At 43.9% G+C, this 20,754-nt stretch overlaps 1 protein-coding gene across 2 annotated transcripts in view; it reads right to left on the reverse strand.

The window, feature by feature from the left end:
* LOC112237511 (dual specificity protein phosphatase 22-A) overlaps positions 1 to 20,754 on the reverse strand; it is a 41,980-nt gene that overhangs the window by 6,551 nt on the left and 14,675 nt on the right. For both annotated transcript variants that reach the window (XM_024406111.2, XM_024406112.2), the window contains 2 exons: positions 13,807 to 13,881; positions 13,540 to 13,711 (listed from right to left, as the gene is read on the reverse strand). In XM_024406111.2, the coding sequence (XP_024261879.2) occupies positions 13,540 to 13,711; positions 13,807 to 13,881 (247 nt within the window). The remainder of the gene's footprint in view (positions 1 to 13,539; positions 13,712 to 13,806; positions 13,882 to 20,754) is intronic.

Here is a 20,754-nt window from a genome sequence, read left to right on the forward strand (position 1 = left end):
GTGTAGGTGTTTCTTTAGGTGCAACTACGGTGGAGAGTCCAAACCAGGTCTCCACCATGCACATTCCCCCCGAATATGCCGATTTGTCACTCGCCTTCTGTAAAAAGAAGGCGACTCAATTACCACCCCATCGACAGGGGGATTGTGCGATAAATCTCCTGGTAGACGCTTCACTTCCCAGGAGTCACGTGTATCCTCTGTCACAGGAGGAGACGGAGGCTATGGAAACATATGTCACCGAACCTCTGGGACAGGGATACATTCGGCCTTCCACTTCACCTGTCTGAGTTTCTTTTTTGTGAAGAAGAAGGATGGAGGTTTACGCCCGTGTATTGACTATCGAGGTTTAAATCAGATCACGGTAAAATACAGTTACCCGCTACCTCTCATAGCCAGTATGACAGTCATTGCACGAGGCGTGCTTCTTCACAAAATTGGACCTCTTACAACCTGGTGCGTATCTGGGCGGGGGATGAGTGGAAGACGGCATTTAGCACCACTTCTGGCACTATGAGTACCTCATCATGCCGTACGGGAGATGTTAATCCTCTTGGTACTAGGGGGCAGTATTTTCATTTTTGGAAAAAAAACATTTGTTTTAAAACAGGATATTTTGTCAGGAAAAGATGCTAGAATATGCATATAATTGACAGCTTTCGATAGAAAACACTAACAGCAGACAAGGTTGCCTGCTGCTAGCAAGGCATAATGCTATGCTAGGCTATCGATAAACTTACACAAATGCTTGTCTAGCGTTGGTTGTAAAGCATATATTGAAAATCTGAGATGACAGGGTGATTAACAAAAGGCTAAGCTGTGTCTCAATATTTCGTTTGTGATTTTCAGGAATAGGTAGAGGCTCCCATTACCTCCTTGCTGAAGGGGGGGACCGGTGCGACCCTCAGTGGTCAGCTGGGGCGGACAGGGCTTTTAGTCACCTGAAGTCTCTGTTTACCTCGGCTCCCCTGCTGGCTCATCCTGATCCCTCCTTAGCGTTCATAGTTGAGGTGGATGCGTCAGAGGCTGGGATAGGGGCTGTGCTGTCTCAGCGCTCGGGTACGCCACTTAAGCTCCGCCCCTGTGCTTTCTTTTCAAAGAAGCTCAGCCCGGCGGAGCGAAATTGTGATGTGGGGGACTGGGAGCTGTTGGCTGTTGTCTGGGCTCTTAAGGCATGGAGAAATTGGCTTGAGGGGGCTAGACACCGTTTCTCATTTGGACTGACCACCGCAATCTGGAGTACATTCGGACAGCGAGGAGACTGAACCCTCGCCAGGCGAGGTGGGCCATGTTTTTCACCCGCTTTGTTTTCACCCTATCCTACAGACCAGGTTTCCAGAAAGTTAAGGCAGACGCACTGTCCCGGATGTATGATACAGAGGAGCGGTCCACGGATCCCACTCCCATACTTCCAGCTTCTTACCTGGTGGCACCGGTGGTATGGGAGGTGGACATCGAGCGGGCGTCACGTGCAAAGCCCACTTCCACACAGTGTCCAGTTGGGCATCTGTACGTTCTGTTTGATGTCCGCGATCGTTTGATCTGTTGGGCCCACACGTCACCCTCCTCTGGTCATCCTGGCATCGGTCAGACAGTGGGCTGTCTTGCTGGGAAGTACTGGTGGCCCACGTTAGCTAAGGACATGAGGGTTTATGTTTCCTCCTGCTTGATGTGCGCACAGTGCAAGGCACCTAAACACCTGCCCAGAGGGAAATTACAACCCCTTCCCGTTCAACAACGACCGTGGTCACACCTATCGGTGGATTTCCCCATTTTCCTTGTTGGGCGGCGTTCGGCAGTCTGTCACCAGCTTTCTAGTCACCACCGATCCATGTTTCATTTTCGTTTTGTTTTGTCTTCATTATTACACACCTGGTTTCAATTCCATAATCAATGTTCCTTATTTAACCCTCTGGCATCCCTTTCTGTTTTGTGCGTTATTGTCATGTGGTTTCGTTATTTTGTGCTCTGGATATATGTGTTTTTCCTTGTTGGAACATTGCTTAATTTTTGAGTAAATTCTCTGATTATTACTCATACCTGTGTCCTGCGCCTGACTTCGCCTTATCGATTCACCTAATCGTTGACAAATTGTATAAACTGCTTTAATTTTTCTGGATGCCAGGATGAGTTAATCAAATCAAATATTATTTGTCACATGTGCCGAATACAACAGGTAGACCTTACAGTGAAATGCTTACTTACAAGCCCTTAACCAACAATGCAGTTTTAAGAAAATCCCTAAAAAAGTAAGAGATAAGAATAACAAATATTTAAAGAGCAGCAGTACAGTGCCTTGCGAAAGTTTTCACCCCCTTCGCATTTTTCCTATTTTGTTGCCATAAAACCTGGTATTAAAATATATATTTTGGGAGGGTTTGTATCATTCGATTTACACAACATGCCTACCATTTTGAAGATGCAACATTTTTATTGTGAAACAAGAAATAAGACAAAAAAACTGAAAACTTGAGCGTGCATAAATATTCACCCCCTCCCAAAGTCAATACTAGAGCCACCTTTTGCAACAATTACAGCTGCAAGTCTCTTGGGATATGTCTCTATAAGCTTGGCACATCTAGCCACTGGGATTTTTGCCCATTCTTCAAGGCAAAACTGCTCCAGCTCCTTCAAGTTGGATGGGTTCCAGCTGGTGTACAGCCATCTTTAAGTCATACCACAGATTCTCAATTGGATTGAGGTCTGGGCTTTGACTAGGTAAACAGTTTTGCTTCCGTCCCTCTCCTCGCCCCTACCTGGGCTCGAACCAGGGACCCTCTGCACACATCAACTGATACCCACAAAGCACCGTTACCCATTGCTCCACAAAAGCCACAGCCCTTGCAGAGCACGGGGAACAACTACTTCAAGGTCTCAGAGCGAGTGACGTCACCGATTGAAACGCTATTAGCGTGCACCCCGCTAACTAGCTAGCCATTTCACATCAGTTACATAGGCCATTCCACAACATTTAAATGTTCCCCTTAAACTACTCAAGTGTTACTTTAGCAGTATGCTTAGGTTCATTGTCCTGCTGGACGGTGAACCTCCGTCCCAGTCTCAAGTCTCTGGAAGACAAACCGGTTTCCCTCACGAATTTCTCTGTATTTAGCACCATCCATCATTCCTTCAATTCTGACCAGTTTCCCAGTCCCTGCCGATCAAAACACCCCCACAGCATGATGCTGCCACCACCATGCTTCACTGTGGGGATGGTGTTCTCGGCGTGATGAGGTTTTGGGTTTGTGCCAGACATTGCGTTTTCCTTGATGGCCAAAAAACTCAACTTTTAGTCTCATCTGACCAGAGTACTTTCTTGCATATGTTTGGGGAGTCTCCCACATGCCTTTTGGAAAACACCAAATGTGTTTGCTTATTTTCTCTTTAAGCAATGGCTTTTTTCTGGCCACTCTTCCGTAAAGCCCAGTTCTTCCGTAAAGCCTAGGTCCTGGATGACAGGAAACTTGGCCCCCAGTGATGTACTGGGCCGCACACTACCCTCTGTAGTGCCTTGCGGTCGGAGGCCGAGCAGTTGCCATACCAGGCAGTGATGCAACCAGTCAGGATGCTCTTGATGGTGCAGCTGTCAAACCTTTTGAGGATCTGAGGAACCATGTCAAATCTTTTCAGTCTCCTGAGGGGGAATAGGTTTTGTCGTGCCCTCTTCACGACTGTCTTGGTGTGCTTGGACCATGTTAGTTTGTTGGTGATGTGTGTGCCAAGGAACTCTCAACCTGCTCCACTACAGCCCCGTCATTGAGAATGGGGGCATGCTCGGTCATGTAGTCCACAATCATCTTCTTTGTCTTGATCATGTTGATGGAATGATTGTGTTCCTTGCACCACACGGTCAGGTCTCTGACCTCCTCCCTATAGGCTGTCTCATCGTTGTCAGTGATCAGGCCTACCACTGTTGTGTCATCTGCAAACTTAATGATGGTGTTGGAGTCGTGCCTGGCCGTGCAGTCATGAGTGAACAGGGAGTATAGGAGGGGACTGAGCATGTACCACTGAGGATTCCCCATGTTGAGGATCAGCGTGGCGGATGTGTTGTTACCTACCCTTACCACCTGGGGGGTGGCCCGTCAGGAAGTCCAAGATCCAATTGCAGAGGGAGGCGTTTAGTCCCAGGGTCCTTAGCTTAGTGATGAGCTTTGAGGGCACTATGGTGTTGAACGCTGATCTGTAGTGAATGAATAGCATTCTCACATAGGTGTTCCTTTTATCCAGGTGGGAAAGGGCAGTGTAGAGTGCAATAGAGATTGCATCATCTGTGGATTTGTTGGTGCGGTATGCAAATTGGAGTGTGTTATGTTTGTTCCTTATATAATGACAAACCGGGGCGTAGGTTTAACTACTTTTAATGAACATATACTTCAGCTAGAAAACTCCATGTTTAGCCATGCAAGGCATTCTTCAACCACCTGCATAGCCTGCTGGGTAACATAGCCTAAATGTTATTGAAACATAACAACACATCTTCTTACCTTTAAAATAAAACTACTTTTCAATGTAACTACACATCACATTTGTTTACTCAACCTGCATAACATGCCATTTTCAATAACACACATTTCTTTCCCAATTTAGTTTTTTTATATAATCCTTTTCAACTAAATATAGTCTGTCCAACAATACTCCATTGTGGCTCTATTTCCTTTCACATAAACAAAACAGTCCAGGTGCCCCTTTTTTAAAATATTTTTTTTATAGCAATTCTCAATAAGCCTTTCAGGGGCTCTGGTAGTCCTTTTTGGTTGTTCTGCTGAAGTGCTTCCTGAAACAGTTGGACAGCGTTCATTGTCAGTCAGGGTGTTCTGACTGAATTGTCCATTTTTAAAGGCATTTGACGCTTCAGCAGTATCCTCCAGGTGATCCTCAGTCCCTTGAGAGAATGGCTGAAGCCTTAGATCCACTCTGTTTCATCTCAGTTGTTATCCATGCTTAGTATGGATCTCATAGGATCGCGGTGCACACACCCTCGCTGCATCCAGGTTCCTGTAGTGATGTCTCTGAGTCGTACATGATCTCCAGGTTTCAGTTCAGGTAAGTGTCTTGCACCTTTGTCGTGTCGCTGTTTTTGTCTTTCTGTTTTTCCTTCACGAGTTTGACTTTGTGAGCACCTCTGACTGTTAGCAAGTCCTCATGGATGGGTAGGTTGGTTCTGATGCGACGTCCCATTAACATTTGTGCAGGTGAAAGTCCATTCTGCTGCGGTAGATCAGATTTTTAAAGAAATCCTCCTTTACATTGTGTGCCTTTTTCATCAGACCTTTGACAATTTTGACTGAACTCTCTGCTAAGCCGTTGGATCTGAGTAGTTGAGGCTGGAGGTGTTGTGTCGGAATGCCCAGTCGTTAGCGAACAATCGGAATTCGGAACTTGAGAACTGCGGGCCATTGTCCGAGTACAGTTCAGACGCAACCCCATGTCTTGCAAAGACTGATTTCAGGTAGGTGATTACAGCTTTGCTGGAGGTAGTTGGCAGTGTTGCTACTTCAGGGTAGTTTGAGTAGTCGCCGGTAACAACAATGTGACTTTTGCCATTGCAGTCAAAAAGGTAAACTCCAACTTTGTAGTGCTTGCTGATTTGGCCTGTAGGTCAAACACAGTTCTCATGAAACAGTGGTCTGGCTAATTTCCTGGTTCATTCTTGGCCAGTACATTACTTCGCGTGCTCGGCTTTGCATTTTTCCTCACCCATGTGGCCCTCGTGTATTTTCTGTAGCATTTCTTTGCGTAGTGTCATGGGAATGACAATTTTGTTGCCTTTGAACACTGTCATCCACAACGGTGAGCTCTGCTCTGCACATCCAATAATCCTGTATTCTCCTTGGACAGTTGTTTTTCTGTGCGGGCAATCCTATCGGTGTTGTTTCTTTCGACTCTGGCATTGTCTGGTCATCTGTGATCTCTCTTTTGATCTGCTCCATTCTCTCAGAAGACACAGGAAGTGATGCTACAATCATGTCGACGTAGGCCTGAATCTGTGTTTTTCTGTGTGTCGAAGCTCTCCTTCGTGTCGACTGCTAGAGAAAGAGTGTGGGCGGCGAACATGAACTTTCCCGGGGTATAGATCATCTTCACATTATATTTTTGCAGTCTGATCAACATTCTCTGGATTCTCATTGGACAATCATTCAGTGGCTTAGACATGATTGACACCAATGTTTTGTGGTCGGTTTCTACTTCGAAATCTCTTCCGTAGATGTGTTGGTGAAACCTTTCGCAAGCGTATGTGCTCGCCTGTAGTTCTCTATTTGTGCATACCTTGTGTCTGCACCTGTCAAGGCTCTGGACGCATAAGCGATGGATTGCCATGTGTCGTCATGCTGTTGCAGAAGAACTGCTCCCAGGCCAAACTGTGACGCATCTGCAGATATCCTTGTGCTTTTCTCTGGATCATAGAACCTGAGAACTGGCTCTTCTGTGATTGTCTTCTTTAGGTTTTTGAAGCAGTTTTCCTGTTCATGGGACCATTCCTATTCATTTTTCTGTTCCAGAAGACATCGGAGTGGAGCGGACTGTGCTGACAGTTGAGGTATTAACTTTGCAAGGTAGGTGATCATGCCCATGAAGCGTCTCACATCGTCTTTGTTCTTTGGGCGCTCCATGTTGTTGATGTTTTCCTTGGGTCTGGTTTGACTCCATCCTCTGAAAGTACGTCTCCCACGAAGGTAAGTGTTTTCACACCAAACTCGGATTTGTCCATGTTTAGTTTTAGGTTGACTTTCCGTGTCAGGTCCAGCACTTGTCTCCCTCTCGCATCGTGCTCTTCTTTTGTGGACCCTCAGACGATGATGTCATCCATCATAGTCTCCACTCCTGGGATGCGTACGAAGATCATGTGGATTTGTCTTGTGATAGACCTCTGGTGCTGAGAGAATCCCATATGGTAGATGAAGAAATCTGTACCTGCCCTCAGGTGTGTTGAATGTGCATAGCCTTGAGCTTGTATCATCTAGCTTCATTTGCCAGAATCCTGATGAGGCATCAAGCTTACTGAACCACTTTGCTCCAGCAAACTGCGACATTATCTCTTCTCTGATTGGCAACTTGAAATGCTCTCTCTTGATTGCTTTGTTGAGATCTCTCGGGTCTGGACATATCCTGAGATCGCCGTTCTTTTTCACCACAATAACCATTGAGCTTACCCAGTCTGTAGGTTCATCCATTTTTGTGATGACGTCTAACTTTTCCATGAGATAGACGTCAAAGAGTTCTTCCTCTTTGAGCTTTTCCCTCAGTGCAAATGGAACTTTTCTGCATGCATGCACAACTGGAGTAATTTTGTCATCAGTACATATTTTGTGTTCTCCTGGTAAACATCCAAGACCCTCAAACACATCCTCATACTCACCCAGTAGCGATTCTTGGTCATTTTCAGTCTGTCCCTACATATACTCTTTTCAACAAATGGAGCTTTTCACATGCATCGATTCCTAGAATAGGCTGTACACTCTTTTCCACAATCAGCAGCTGTGCTCTGAACTGTTTTCCTTTGACTGGTACGTTCTCCCCAGTATAACCAGTAACCTTCATTTTCACCGGGTGTATTTTGCTCTTCACCTTCAGTGTTTGTAGTCATCCAGGGACAAAAAGGTTTACCTGTGCTCCAGTATCAAGCTTGAATGGTATTATAGTTTCATTCATAGTCAATGGCACAATCCATTCAGCATTTACGGCATTGCATATTTCCAAAGAATAACCAAAGAATTCTTCAATCTCCTCGATTTTTCCCACAGTTGTTACATGATTTGCCATGTGCAGGGCATTTTTTTGGCTTGTGGATAAATCCACATTTTCCACATGTAGTGTCTTGATTTCTATCTTTTGCTTGTTTTTGTTTTGTAAGGCGTTGTGTGTGGTGCTCCTCTCTTTTTATTGCACTGACGTCTCATCCCTGCGCAGCTCTTTAGCTTGTGCTCTTGTGGTTTCAGCTGCTCGACACATTCACTGCTTTATCCAAAGTTAAATCTTGATCCGCAGCAATCTCTCCTTGAGTCCTTTATCAAGTATGTCACAGACTATCCTGTCTTTCACTAGTGAGTCTTTCAGATTTTCAAATTCACACGTTTTGCTCAGTGTGTTCAGCTCAGCCAAATACTGGTCAAAACTGGCTCATCTGACCACTTTTTTATTGACAGAGTCACTGGTGCTTCCTGTTTTAATTTGAGCTTATAAGCAGGAATCAAGAGGATAGAGCAAGCAAAACCCTGAGACTTCCTTAGATATCGTGCACCAGCTATTATTTACAAATATGCACAGGCCCCCGCCCATGTCTTACCAGAGGCTGCGGTTCTGTCCTGCCAATAGAGTGTATAACCCGCCAGCAGTATGTTCTTAATGTCAGCGTTCAGCCACGACTCCGTGAAACATAAGATATTACAGTTTTTAATGTCCTGTTGGTAGGATATATATCTAATTTATTTTCCAGCGATTGAACGTTAGCTAGCTAGCAGAATGGAAGGCAAGGGCAGATTAGCCACTCGTCGCCTGATCCTCACAAGGCATCCTGATCTCTTTCCGCGAAACCTACGTTTCCTTTTCCAGCGAATCACGGTGATCTGGGCCTGGTCGGGTGTCCGTAGTATATCCCTCGCGTCCGACTCATTGAAGAAAAACTCCACGTCCAATTTTAGGTGAGTAATCCCAGTTTTGATGTCGAGAAGCTCTTTCGGTCATAGGAGAAGGTAGCAGCAGCTTTATGTACAAAACAAGTAAAGAACAACGCATTAAAAAAATAGCATGGTTGTTTAAGAGCCGATAAGACGGCAGCCCTCCGGCGCCATCTTCATTAGCTGCCTTGGTAGCAGCTAATGGGGATCCATAATAAATACAAATACACAAGAAATTGTATTTGACCGATATTGTTTTTCATTCCTTCTATTCATGTGTTCTATTTCTATGTCAGTCCTGGTGATTCTGTAAGTGTGACACACCATACGTTAATTGAACATTACCCAGCCCTCATTTTACCACAGTGGAACCACAGCCTGTGGGACATGCTCCATCTTGCCCTTACAGTAAAGCTCTAACCATTTAGGTCAACACACCATCCAGATCTGCGGTTTCTGGAGGGAATCCAGGAAATAACCATCTAATCATTTGTTGTGAAACACCATATATATTGCGAAATAGGACGAACTGAAAGTGTCTCTGAAAGTAATATATGGAATTATGTTCCATTTCAGTAACGAAATATGAATACAAAGAGGGAACTGTAGATTATAAAGAGACAAATAAAATGTTCACACTAGTGTGAGCCTAATGAACCTAAACATTCAGTTTCGTTTCGCTTCAGTTGTCATATTCTTTTGCCACCTGTGTGTTCACTAATCAAGGATATGTAGCTTAGATGTGCTCCACACTGGATCTATAGACATTATTTATGAACATTTTGGAAATGCAGTGAGAAATTAAAACAACACAGTTGGACATATTATTGTTCCGACGTGAACATTGCTACCCCTCACCGAACACATCAAACATGGATGTCCTTGTAAGACCAGCCGAGTATAGTGCAGTTTATGCTCTTTTGGGTCAGACTTCCACACAGGACAGTGGGATTGATCAGTGTACTTCTCAGCTGTGCTGTGGGAAGACATGGCTGACATTTTAAACAACGGAACAGCATATCATGGGCTTCTGGTAGACATCTGTTGAACATCACATCACAGGCTTCTGGTAGACAGGTGTTGGATGGAGTGGTGGGTGGCTACTAGTATCAATGCATAGCCACCAATGTGATAGTTCAACAAAAGATTGCAATGTGTATTTATTTAGTAATTTTCTTATAAATGACCTATAATTTATTACAGTAGTGTAAAGGTTAACAAACTTGTGGTACATTATTTACATTAGTTGAGTAATCATGAAATACAGTATAATTTTAATGTTATATACAAAATATATGCAGGAGTTCCAGATGAACCAAGACAGTTCCCATGTCTGGTAAAAGAGAAGAGTTGTGTTCAGGTGTTTACGTGCCTCCTGATGGAGGGAGGTGCAGGAATCAGGAGCAGGAGAGCAAGGAATTCCCAGTGGCAAAATAGTTTAATGAGTAGTCCAAAACACAACTACAACATGGGACTGAAACACGCCCAAACGAGGTTGCCACACACACAGGGAAATAAAGTGCTACACACAGAGGAGAAACCTCTAGTCCTAAACTCAATACCTAAATGGCACAACTGCCGTGAGAAAAGAAACCCTGTGGTACAGACACGCACCCCTAAATAACGTAACCACAGAAAACAATCCCGCACAAAGACTAGCAGGCAGCGGAGGTAAATATACCCACCGAAATCAACTAATCAGACACAGGTGTAAACAATACAGACAGACACAAACGAAAAGGAAAAATGGATCGGTGGCAGCTAGTAGGCCGGCGACGACGACCGCCACCCGAACAGGGAGAGGAGCCACCTTCGGTGGAAGTCGTGACATCAGGTGTGTCACTGTGTATGTTTCCTCCCACACAACCGTCAGGTGTCACAGCGACTCCCACACATTACCACCATCCATAACCAGCCATACAACATACTCAAACCTCTTTACAAGAAAATGGACTGTGTTACAAAAATACACAGGTAGGTACAATGAACAGTTAGACTACACACGATAAGGACAGATGGGAGACTTGAGTCCCAAACCCAGCTTTGAGTCAGACTCTCCAGCATTCCTTTACCAGTTTTCACTTCCAGATCAACTATTCATGAGAAAAGGATTACTCAAAATTGGAACAAATTATGTAAATTTCAGTTTTGTTTGTTTGAAAACATCTCCCTGCTTTGAATCCATTTAAAGTAAGTCAAAGTCCAAACTAAGGAACAGTGACCTGGACACAACCCCTAAGACACTATCACACTTACTGAACCTTACGCACAACAAAACACCCACATAATAATGCATTTATAATCATTTTTAACAACAGACATGCCTTAGTTGTATCAGTGTTTTAGGCAAAGTGTTGTGAAATTAAAAAAATATACAATTGATCACCTCTATATACAGTATAAGACAATAGATAAAACTATTGGGATGACAAGAGCAAATTCTCTAAGACATAGTCGTGGGAAAAACATAAAGGAATTCCATTTCCCCTTTGATCCTCAAAATCACTGCCAACTCAACCAAACAATAAGAAAATAAATGTTTTTTTCTTCAGTGAAGACATGTTGCAAGCTTCTGACAGTAATTACAGTCACGTGATGGCTAGTACCAGGCTAATGCAATTTCAGCAAGCCCCTCCAGTTCCCCTTCTGTATACAACACACACGTACTGAGTACCACTGGCTGGGTGCATGTCATCAGCTAGAGAAACAAAGCCCTTCTCAGCAACCTCCATACACAGCTCTTTTTGCAGAATGGTCTAGAAACATGTGTGTGTGTGTGTGTGTGTCTGTGCGTGTGCATGTCACACATCATTTCACAGGTTTGAAGTCTGATGTGTGTGGAAATAGCTGCCCCACAACAGGAAAGCCATTTTCTCACCCCACTACATCTTGTGTGAATAATTTGCAGATGGGTATAAATAAACTGACAACACAGATACTCACTTTGAAACCAGCAAACACTTTAGTGTAGGTCTAGTGACAAGAGAGTGAAGTCACGGTTCATATGCATGATGGTGGCACTTCTAATTAAATAACTTGTGTATTTGTGGTGGACCAGATGAAAGTCACATAGTAACAGTTTATACAGGATCTAGTGGTCTTCTGTTTGCCTAGATACATTGAGGGTTCATAACCCACCTCGGTCATAACAGCAAGTCCAGAGAAAGCCATCAGCCATCACAAAGATCATCTCCTAGATTGCTAATGAGCAGTATGATGAGTTTAGGAAGATCCCTGGTAGGCCATATAAAGTTGAGACAGGCAACCAGGAAGGATGGGCTCCAGGTTTACTGTCAGAGACCCACCTCCATCTACAGAAGTGAAAGTAAACCAAAAGTATGAACCTGACAGGGCAGGAGTGGCCTTGTAAAAAACGGCTGCATCATTAACTGATAGCGGCTGAATGATGACACATTCCTGTGACTCTGTACTATGAGTGGGAGTAAGCTAACAGTTTGGCTTCCGAGTGGGTGTTAGAGAAAAGGTGGGCCTTAACCGGCATTCTTCTTACTCACTGAAATTGTTTACCTGAACTATTCAAGTCTAAATATTACAATTGAGCTGTGTTACAGGGTGTTTTTCTGCCCACATTGAATTGCGGGAAGCTGTAGAACAATAACAACAATTTGGGGGGTGCTTATATTTGTCCTGTTTTTTTGTTGCATATCCCAACTCCCCGTGAGACACCCACAGGGAGTGGGGTCACGGACTGGGTCACCATTGTACAGCGCCCCTGGAGCATTAAGGGCTCCCCCCCAGGTGGTAAGAGTAGGCAACAATACGTCTGCCACGCTGATCCTCAACACTGGGGCGCCTCAGGGGTGTGTAATTAGTCCCCTCCTTGTATTCCCTGTTCACCCACGACTGCATGGCCAAACACGACTCCAACACCATCATTAAGTTTGCTGACGACATAACAGTGGTAGGCCTGATCACCAACAACGGTGAGACGGCCTATAGGGAGGAGGTCAGAGAACTACAACCTCTCCCTTGATGTGAGCAAGACAAAGGAGCTGATCGTGGACTACAGTAAAAAGCAGGACGAACAGGCCCCCATGTAGTGGAGGGGGTCTAGAGTTTCAAGATCCTTGGTTTCCACATCACCAACGAACTATCATGGTCCAAACGTACCAAGACAGTCGTGACGAGGGCACAACAAAACCTTTTCCCCCTCAGAAGACTTGGCATGGGCCCCCAGATCCTCAAAAAGTTCTACAGCTGCACCATCGAGAGCATCCTGACCAGTTGCAAAACCGCCTGGTTTGACAACTGTCGGCATCTGATTGGAAGGCGCTACAGAGGGTAGTGCAAACGGCCCAGTACATCACTGGGGCCAAGCTTCCTGCCATCCAGGACCGATATAATAGGCTGTGTCAGAGGAAAGCCCATAAAATTGTCAGAGACTCCAGTCACCCAAGTTATAGATTGTTTTCTCTGCTACCGCACGGCCACCGGTACCGGAGCACCAAGTCTAGGACCAAAAGGCTCCTCAAAAGCTTCTACCCCCAAGCCATTAGACTGCTGAACAATTTATAAAAATCGCCACCGGACAATTTACATTGTACACCGGACATCCCCCCTTGTACACTGCTGCTACTCGCTGTTCGTTTGTTACCTATGCATAGTCCCTTCGCCCCCACCTACATGTACATATTACCTCAACTAACCTGTACCCCCGCACACTGACTCAGTACCGGTGCCCTCTGTATATAGCCTTGTTATTGTTATTCTTATTGTGTTACCTTTTGTTCTTACGTTTTATTTTAGTCTACCTGGTAAATATTTTCTTCTTCTTGATCTGCACTGTTGGTTAAGGGCTTGTAAGTAAAGCATTTCACGGTAAAGTCTACACTTGTTGTATTCGGCGCATGTGGCATGTGATTTGATATACAGGGTGTGTGTGTTTCAATGTGTGTGTACCTACCTCTGTGACTTGGTTCATCTGGTACTCCTGTAGTTGCTGTTGGAAGCCATAGTTCGGGCCTACGAAGGAACGCACGGCCTTAACAGCCGACAGACACTCCTCCCAGCTGTAGGTGGTGACGGTCATCAGGTAGGCCACCACCATGGTAGTACTACGGGACACACCGGCCAGGCTGCATTATGGGACAGGTACAGGGAGAGAATAGTCATGAGGGGTCAGGTACGGTTAACAGAAAGTTAGTGGTTTATGGTTAGGTGGTGTACGTACCAGTGCACCAGACAGGCCCCTCCATTTAGACGACATTCGTGGATGAACCTGATGCTCTCTTTGAAATGCTGTGACCTGCAAAGACACAAACACATGGCCTTATAAGTACAGAATAAACCGTGTAGTGTAAAAAGTGTATCACTGATCATATCAGGATATGGATTGTCATAGGTGAGACTAGGGCTGTTAAGATGACCATATTACTGCCACACCAGCGGTCACGAGTCATGATGGCAATCAAATTCCACGTGACCATTTAGTCACGTTAATTGGTCACGTGGAATTTGATTGCCATCATGACTCGTGGCCGCTCGTGTGGCAGTAATATGGTCATCTTAACAGCCCTAGTCTCACCTATGACTAGACAATCCACATCCTGATATGATCAGTGATACACTTTTTAGGCTTCTCCAAGCCTAATTATTGTGCTCCAAAATGGATATTTGATACATCAGAAAAGCAGAACTTAATATTCGGTACAGAAACCTTTGTTTGCAATTACAGAGATCATACGTTTCCTGTAGTTCTTGACCAGGTTTGCATACACTGCAGCAGGGATTTTGGCCCACTCCTCCATACAGACCTTCTCCAGATCCTTCAGGTTTCAGCTGTCACTGGGCAATACAGACTTTCAGCTCCCTCCAAAGAAATTCTATTGGGTTCAGGTCTGGAGACTGGCTAGGCCACTCCAGGACCTTGAGATGCTTCTTACGGAGCTACTCCTTAGTTGCCCTGGCTGTGTGTCGTCAGGTCGTTGTCATGCTGGAAGACCCAGCCAAGACCCATCTTCAATGCGCTTACTGAGGGAAGGAGGTTGTTGGCAAAGATCTCGCGATACATGGCCCCATCCATCCTCCCCTCAATACGGTGCAGTCGTCATGTCCCGTTTGCAGAAAAGCATCCCCAAAGAATGATGTTTCCACCTCCATGCTTCACGGTTGGGATGGTGTTCTTGGGGTTGTACTCATCCTTCTTCTTCCTCCAAACACGGCGAGTGGAGTTTAGACCAAAAAAGCTCTATTTTTGTCTCATCAGACCACATGACCTTCGCCCATTCCTCCTCTGGATCATTCAGATGGTCATTGGCAAACTTCAGATGGGCCTGGACATGCGCTGGCTTGAGCAGGGGGCAGGGGACCTTGCATGCGCTGCAGGATTTTAATCCATGATGGCGTAGTGTGTTACCAATGGTTTTCTTTGAGACTGTGGTCCCAGCTCTCTTCAGGTCATTGACCAGGTTCTGCTGTGTAGTTCTGGGCTGATCCCTCACCTTCCTCATGATCATTGATGCCCCTCAAGATGAGATCTTGCATGGAGCCCCAGACCGAGGGTGATTGACCGTCATCTTGAACTTCTTCCATTTTCTAATAATTGCGCCAACAGTTGTTGCCTTCTCACCAAGCTGCTTACCTATTGTCCTGTAGCCCATCCCAGCCTTGTGCAGGTCTACAATTTTATCCCTGGTCTTGGCCATTGTGTAGAGGTTGGAGTCTGTTTGATTGAGTGTGTGGACAGGTGTCTTTTATACAGGTAACGAGTTCAACCAGGTGCAGTTAATACAGGTAATGAGTGGAGAACAGTAGGGCTTCTTAAAGAAAAACTAACAGGTCTGTGAGAGCCGGAATTCTTACTGGTTGGTAGGTGGTCAAATACTTATGTCATGCAATAAAATACAAATTAATTACTTTAAAAAAAGCATACAATGTGATTTTCTCGATTTTTGTTTTGGATTCCGTCTCTCACAGTTGAGGTGTACCTATGATAAAAATGACAGACCTCTACATGCTTTGTAAGAAGGAAAACCTGCAAAATCAGCAGTGTATCAAATATTTGTTCTCGCCACTGTATAATAAAAGCATTACATTCATAATTGCCTTTGCGGTCACTTTTGAGAATTGTGTTTTCCTGCTAATGGAAGATTTGTGCTTATAGCTTACTACAGTGTGCACATTGCTGCACTTATAATGTGAAGAAATATCCTAATAGTTTATCAACATTTTAAGCTAAACGTTCTGATCTGTTGCTTCAGGCTCATTGCTTAAAAAAGTTGTTTTGATGCTAGTGGTTGGATTAATTTGGAATCTATCACATCCCACAACTGTCCTACACTATATTTGGAATATTTATTTCTCGCACAGAATATGTAGACTTTTGTACTATGGGGGAAAGTAGATTGACATAGGATAGTGCTTTCGCTGTTCATTAGGCCTACTCAACTTGTTGGATGACGAAAAGTAAATGTGGACAGTTCTTCCTCCGAATTGGATAAGGACGCACACAGTTGCGTCCCCGATGTGTCTGTCTTCACTTGTAGCCTGTGAGAAAGACCCGTCACATGATGGAGAGCCATGTGAGTGAGAGGTGCTTCAGAGCGTGCAAACGGGAGAAGGGAATTATAATAATTATATTCAGCCCAAGAGCACAATGGCCGCAAAATACATAGATTCTTTTTAACGTGACATTACAGCCACAAAGGGGATACCATCGGAAAATTCGAGGCATTATCAAGAGCTTGTCAAAGTGTGTACAGCCTTTGCAAAAAACAAAGCAGAGCTCATGCCTTTCATGCAACCTTTTTCAAAACATCATTAGAGTCGCATCATTAGAGTCACATCATGCAGCCTTATTGTATTAAAAATCAGAAGATATAGCCCGATGTTTGGATCACAACCAAAGATACATAAATAACTTGAAATTAAGTATTTTAGGAGAACCTGTTTCTTTGTTAAGCGCTCAACACAGAATAGCTGCATATGCACACTCCTTTAAAATGTTTGGAGAAAATATCCTTTCTATTTTATTCAGCTATGTTCAATTGTATTCTTCATTCTATACAATCATGTAAAATAATGTCACAGAATTCTAAGCAAATCTTGTCTGCTTAATGAACTAGTGTACAGTTCCACAGCCATATGGCATAGCCAGATCATGGCCTAACACAAGGACAACTCAGAGAGTGCTATTCTGTTCTTCTGAAAGAGACTACATTTTCTTCATATCATGTTTATTTAGACCGGTCTAACAGATTTATTGTGATGATGTAGGCTCTTACATGGATATATTCAACTTTTTAAAATGTAGATGTACCAAAGATCTGCATCAGTGGCAATGTGTGGAAGCCAGGAGAAGATAAATGTGTTCATGTTAATTAATGGTCAATAACCGTGAAACTGGCAGTTATTTGCTTGACAATCACAGGCTGACAAAATGTAATGACCGCGACAGCCTTAGGTGAGACCAGATCTATAAATATATAAATTGATTTCAGGTCACATTTTATGGGATATGAGAAAGAACAGGAAGAAGTGAAACTAAGGTGTAAAAGTCATCTGGACCCCATTTCTGCACAGCACAAGTTCCTTCAATCCGTTTCATCTTAGTCATGATGTCCAGATAGATACCTGTCCTGTCTTATACCCAAGTATCTGTGTCCAAACATCACACCACTGGGAAGTCCCAGGACATATTTTACAGTCTAGTCATTTAGTAGACGGTCTTATCCAGAGTGACTTACATTAGTGCATTCATCTTAAGATAGCTACTGTAGGTGAGACAACACATCACAATCATATCAATACATTTCCCTGAACAAAGTGGTTATCAGCAAAGTCAGTGCTAGTAGGAAAAGACGCATAACGATGTTATGGAGGGGGAAGGGATGGGTAGCTTACTCTCGAGATGGTGGTGGAAGTGATCTTGTCTTGTTTAGTAGAACTCTCCACTGGACACTACCAGGAGAACCTAGAACTATTTTCTATTCAACTTCCATTGTCATCCAAGAAAGTCTTAATCTCTCTCTCACACAATTCATGCACCTTTGTAGGACTGTGAGGTAATGAGAGTATAGGGGACTCCTATACTGCTTCCCCTCACAGACTTTACAACCACTATCATTCCATCTTTAGAGATCATCTTTTCATGTAGATCAATACAGAATATACCCCAATTAACATTCTCCTTCCAGTCTACCCTAAACTGTAATGTAGATCAATACAGCATATACCCCAATTAACATTCTCCTTCCAGTCTACCCTAAACTGTAATGTAGATCAATACAGCATATACCCCAACTAACATTCTCCTTCCTGTCTACCCTAAACTGTAATGTAGATCAATACAGCATATACCCCAATTAACATTCTCCTTCCTGTCTACCCTAAACTGTAATGTAGATCAATACAGCATATACCCCAATTAACATTCTCCTTCCTGTCTACCCTAAACTGTAATGTAGATCAATACAGCATATACCCCAATTAACATTCTCCTTCCTGTCTACCCTAAACTGTAATGTAGATCAATACAGCATATACCCCAATTAACATTCTCCTTCCTGTCTACCCTAAACTGTAATGTAGCTCAATACAGCATATACCCCAATTAACATTCTCCTTCCTGTCTACCCTAAACTGTAATGTAGATCAATACAGCATATACCCCAATTAACATTCTCCTTCCTGTCTACCCTAAACTGTAATGTAGATCAATACAGCATATACCCCAATTAACATTCTCCTTCCTGTCTACCCTAAACTGTAATGTAGATCAATACAGCATATACCCCAATTAACATTCTCCTTCCTGTCTACCCTAAACTGTAATGTAGATCAATACAGCATATACCCCAATTAACATTCTCCTTCCTGTCTACCCTAAACTGTAATGTAGATCAATACAGCATATACCCCAATTAATATTCTCCTTCCTGTCAACCCTAAACTGTAATGTAGATCAATACAGCATATACCCCAACTAACATTCTCCTTCCTGTCTACCCTAAACTGTAATGTAGATCAATACAGCATATACCCCAATTAATATTCTCCTTCCTGTCAACCCTAAACTGTAATGTAGATCAATACAGCATATACCCCAACTAACATTCTCCTTCCTGTCTACCCTAAACTGCAATGTAGATCAATACAGCATATACCCCAACTAACATTCTCCTTCAGTCTACCCTAAACTGTTTTCTGGTGTTGGTCTATGACTACCACTCCAAACACTATTAGGAAATAGTAGTGAAGTGTTGCGCAATAGGAGAGTCATATGGTGGGGAGTATTGTCCTATAACAGCAAAGGCTGCTTGGTTACCCAACCAACTCAACAGCCAGGGGCTAAAATAGATGGATTGCACGTTCCCTCCTTCTCATTTGGAGTCAAACTCTTGCTGAAGGAAGTCTCCTCAGCACTTTTCTAATTATTTCTGGTCCAGAGGTTTCCGGCTATCTTGTTAAATGTGCAGAAATGTATTATGTGGTGATTGTTTTGTGTTTTGAGAGGCTGAACTCCAAATGAAAACAAAAACAATTAGGATCTTACACTGAGTATACAAAACATTAAGAACACCTGCTCTTTCCATGACAGACTGCCCCGGTGAATCCAGGTAAAAGCTATGAACCCTTATTAAATCCGTTTCAATCAGTGTTGATGAACGGGCGTGAATTCAGAGAGTGAATAGGCAAGGCAAAATATTTCAGCGCCTTTGAAACAGATATGGTTGTAGGTGCCAGGCGCACCAGTTTGTGTCAAGAACTGCAATGAGGGAGGGGAGGGGTGTTTGGTATACTCAGTGTATATTTATGCAATAAGCCACGAGGAGGAGTGGTATATAGCCAATATTCCATGGCTAAGGGCTGTTCTTACGCACAACCCATCACGGAGTGCCTGGACATAGCCGTGGTATATTGGCCATATATCACAAACCCCTGAGGTGCCTTATTGCTATTATAAACTGGTTACCAACGTAATTAGAGCAGTAAAAATAGTGTCAAACCCGTGGTATACGGTCTGATATACCACGGCTGTCAGCCAATCAGCATTCAGGGCTGATTAGCATTCAACCACCCATATTATAATCACAAATGAAGGACAGTGGCAAACTGTATGGTTGAATCCAAACAAAGACTCTGTAGTGCTTTAGTTTGTGATATCTGGTATCTGAAGATATAGGACATGTCCACCTGAATCTAATTCTAATTCTTGTTTCTTGAGTTTTTAATAAAACAACATACATGAAGTGGGGGTCAGGTCAGCATCCTACCACAATAATGACATAGTCTCAGAGACTCATCAGGAGAGAGGCCCCAAGTCCTAGCCCCTAGGGCCCCTAGCCATGTCAGTCCCTGGCCTGGTCTCTAAAAGCGGGGAACAGGGGGACATGTTGAAACCAGTAGGGAGACCGTTAGCCCTGTTTTCCCAGCCTAGGGATTGTGACAGAGAGGGACTATAATAGGCCTGGTGACCGAGGCACAGCAGGATGTCACAGCAAGGCTTCCTTCCTGCTGCCTGCAGACCAGTTGGTTGCGACAGGGGGGTCAGAGGCCCCCCAACCCAACAACATCCCCCCCTCCCCTCATCCGCAACCTCCAACCACCCTCATCATCTCTCTCCTCCTTATTTTCCTCTGAGAAGACAAGTGATTGACAGACTGACTGAGTTATGCTCTGCTTACGGGAGGTTAAAAAAATACTTACTAGTCGCCAAAGTTACGGAGCATGTCTTTAACACTAGTGTCTGTCTTTTTCTGGCTGACTGGCAGACAGGGTGTTTCTGTCCAGGTATGAAAAGCAGGGTAGGATATTCCACCCTGGTAGTTATACTTACTGCGCTACACAGCGTTCTACAATACTAATGCAATGAGCCGTAATTAACATGGACAGTGGACACAGAACAAACTCAACATATGGTGCAGGTCATTGGTACCAGGGAAGTAGCTCTCTCTTTTATAGGATCTCTAAAAGTGGTGCGTGGCCAGCATAATGTGTGGCTATGTATTGGAAAATGACACAATCATTTGTGCTTTTTTGGGCTTAGGCTCATAAAATGTCTTTAATGTATGGCTCATCAGACTCAGGTGGCTTCAGGCTTGAATTGTCATGCCAATCAAAGCTCTAATCAAATCCAGACATACAGTTGAAGTCGGATGTTTACATACACTTAGGTTGG

Source organism: Oncorhynchus tshawytscha, linkage group LG04 (genome assembly GCF_018296145.1).
Source record: "Oncorhynchus tshawytscha isolate Ot180627B linkage group LG04, Otsh_v2.0, whole genome shotgun sequence".
Classification (NCBI taxonomy): domain Eukaryota; kingdom Metazoa; phylum Chordata; class Actinopteri; order Salmoniformes; family Salmonidae; genus Oncorhynchus; species Oncorhynchus tshawytscha.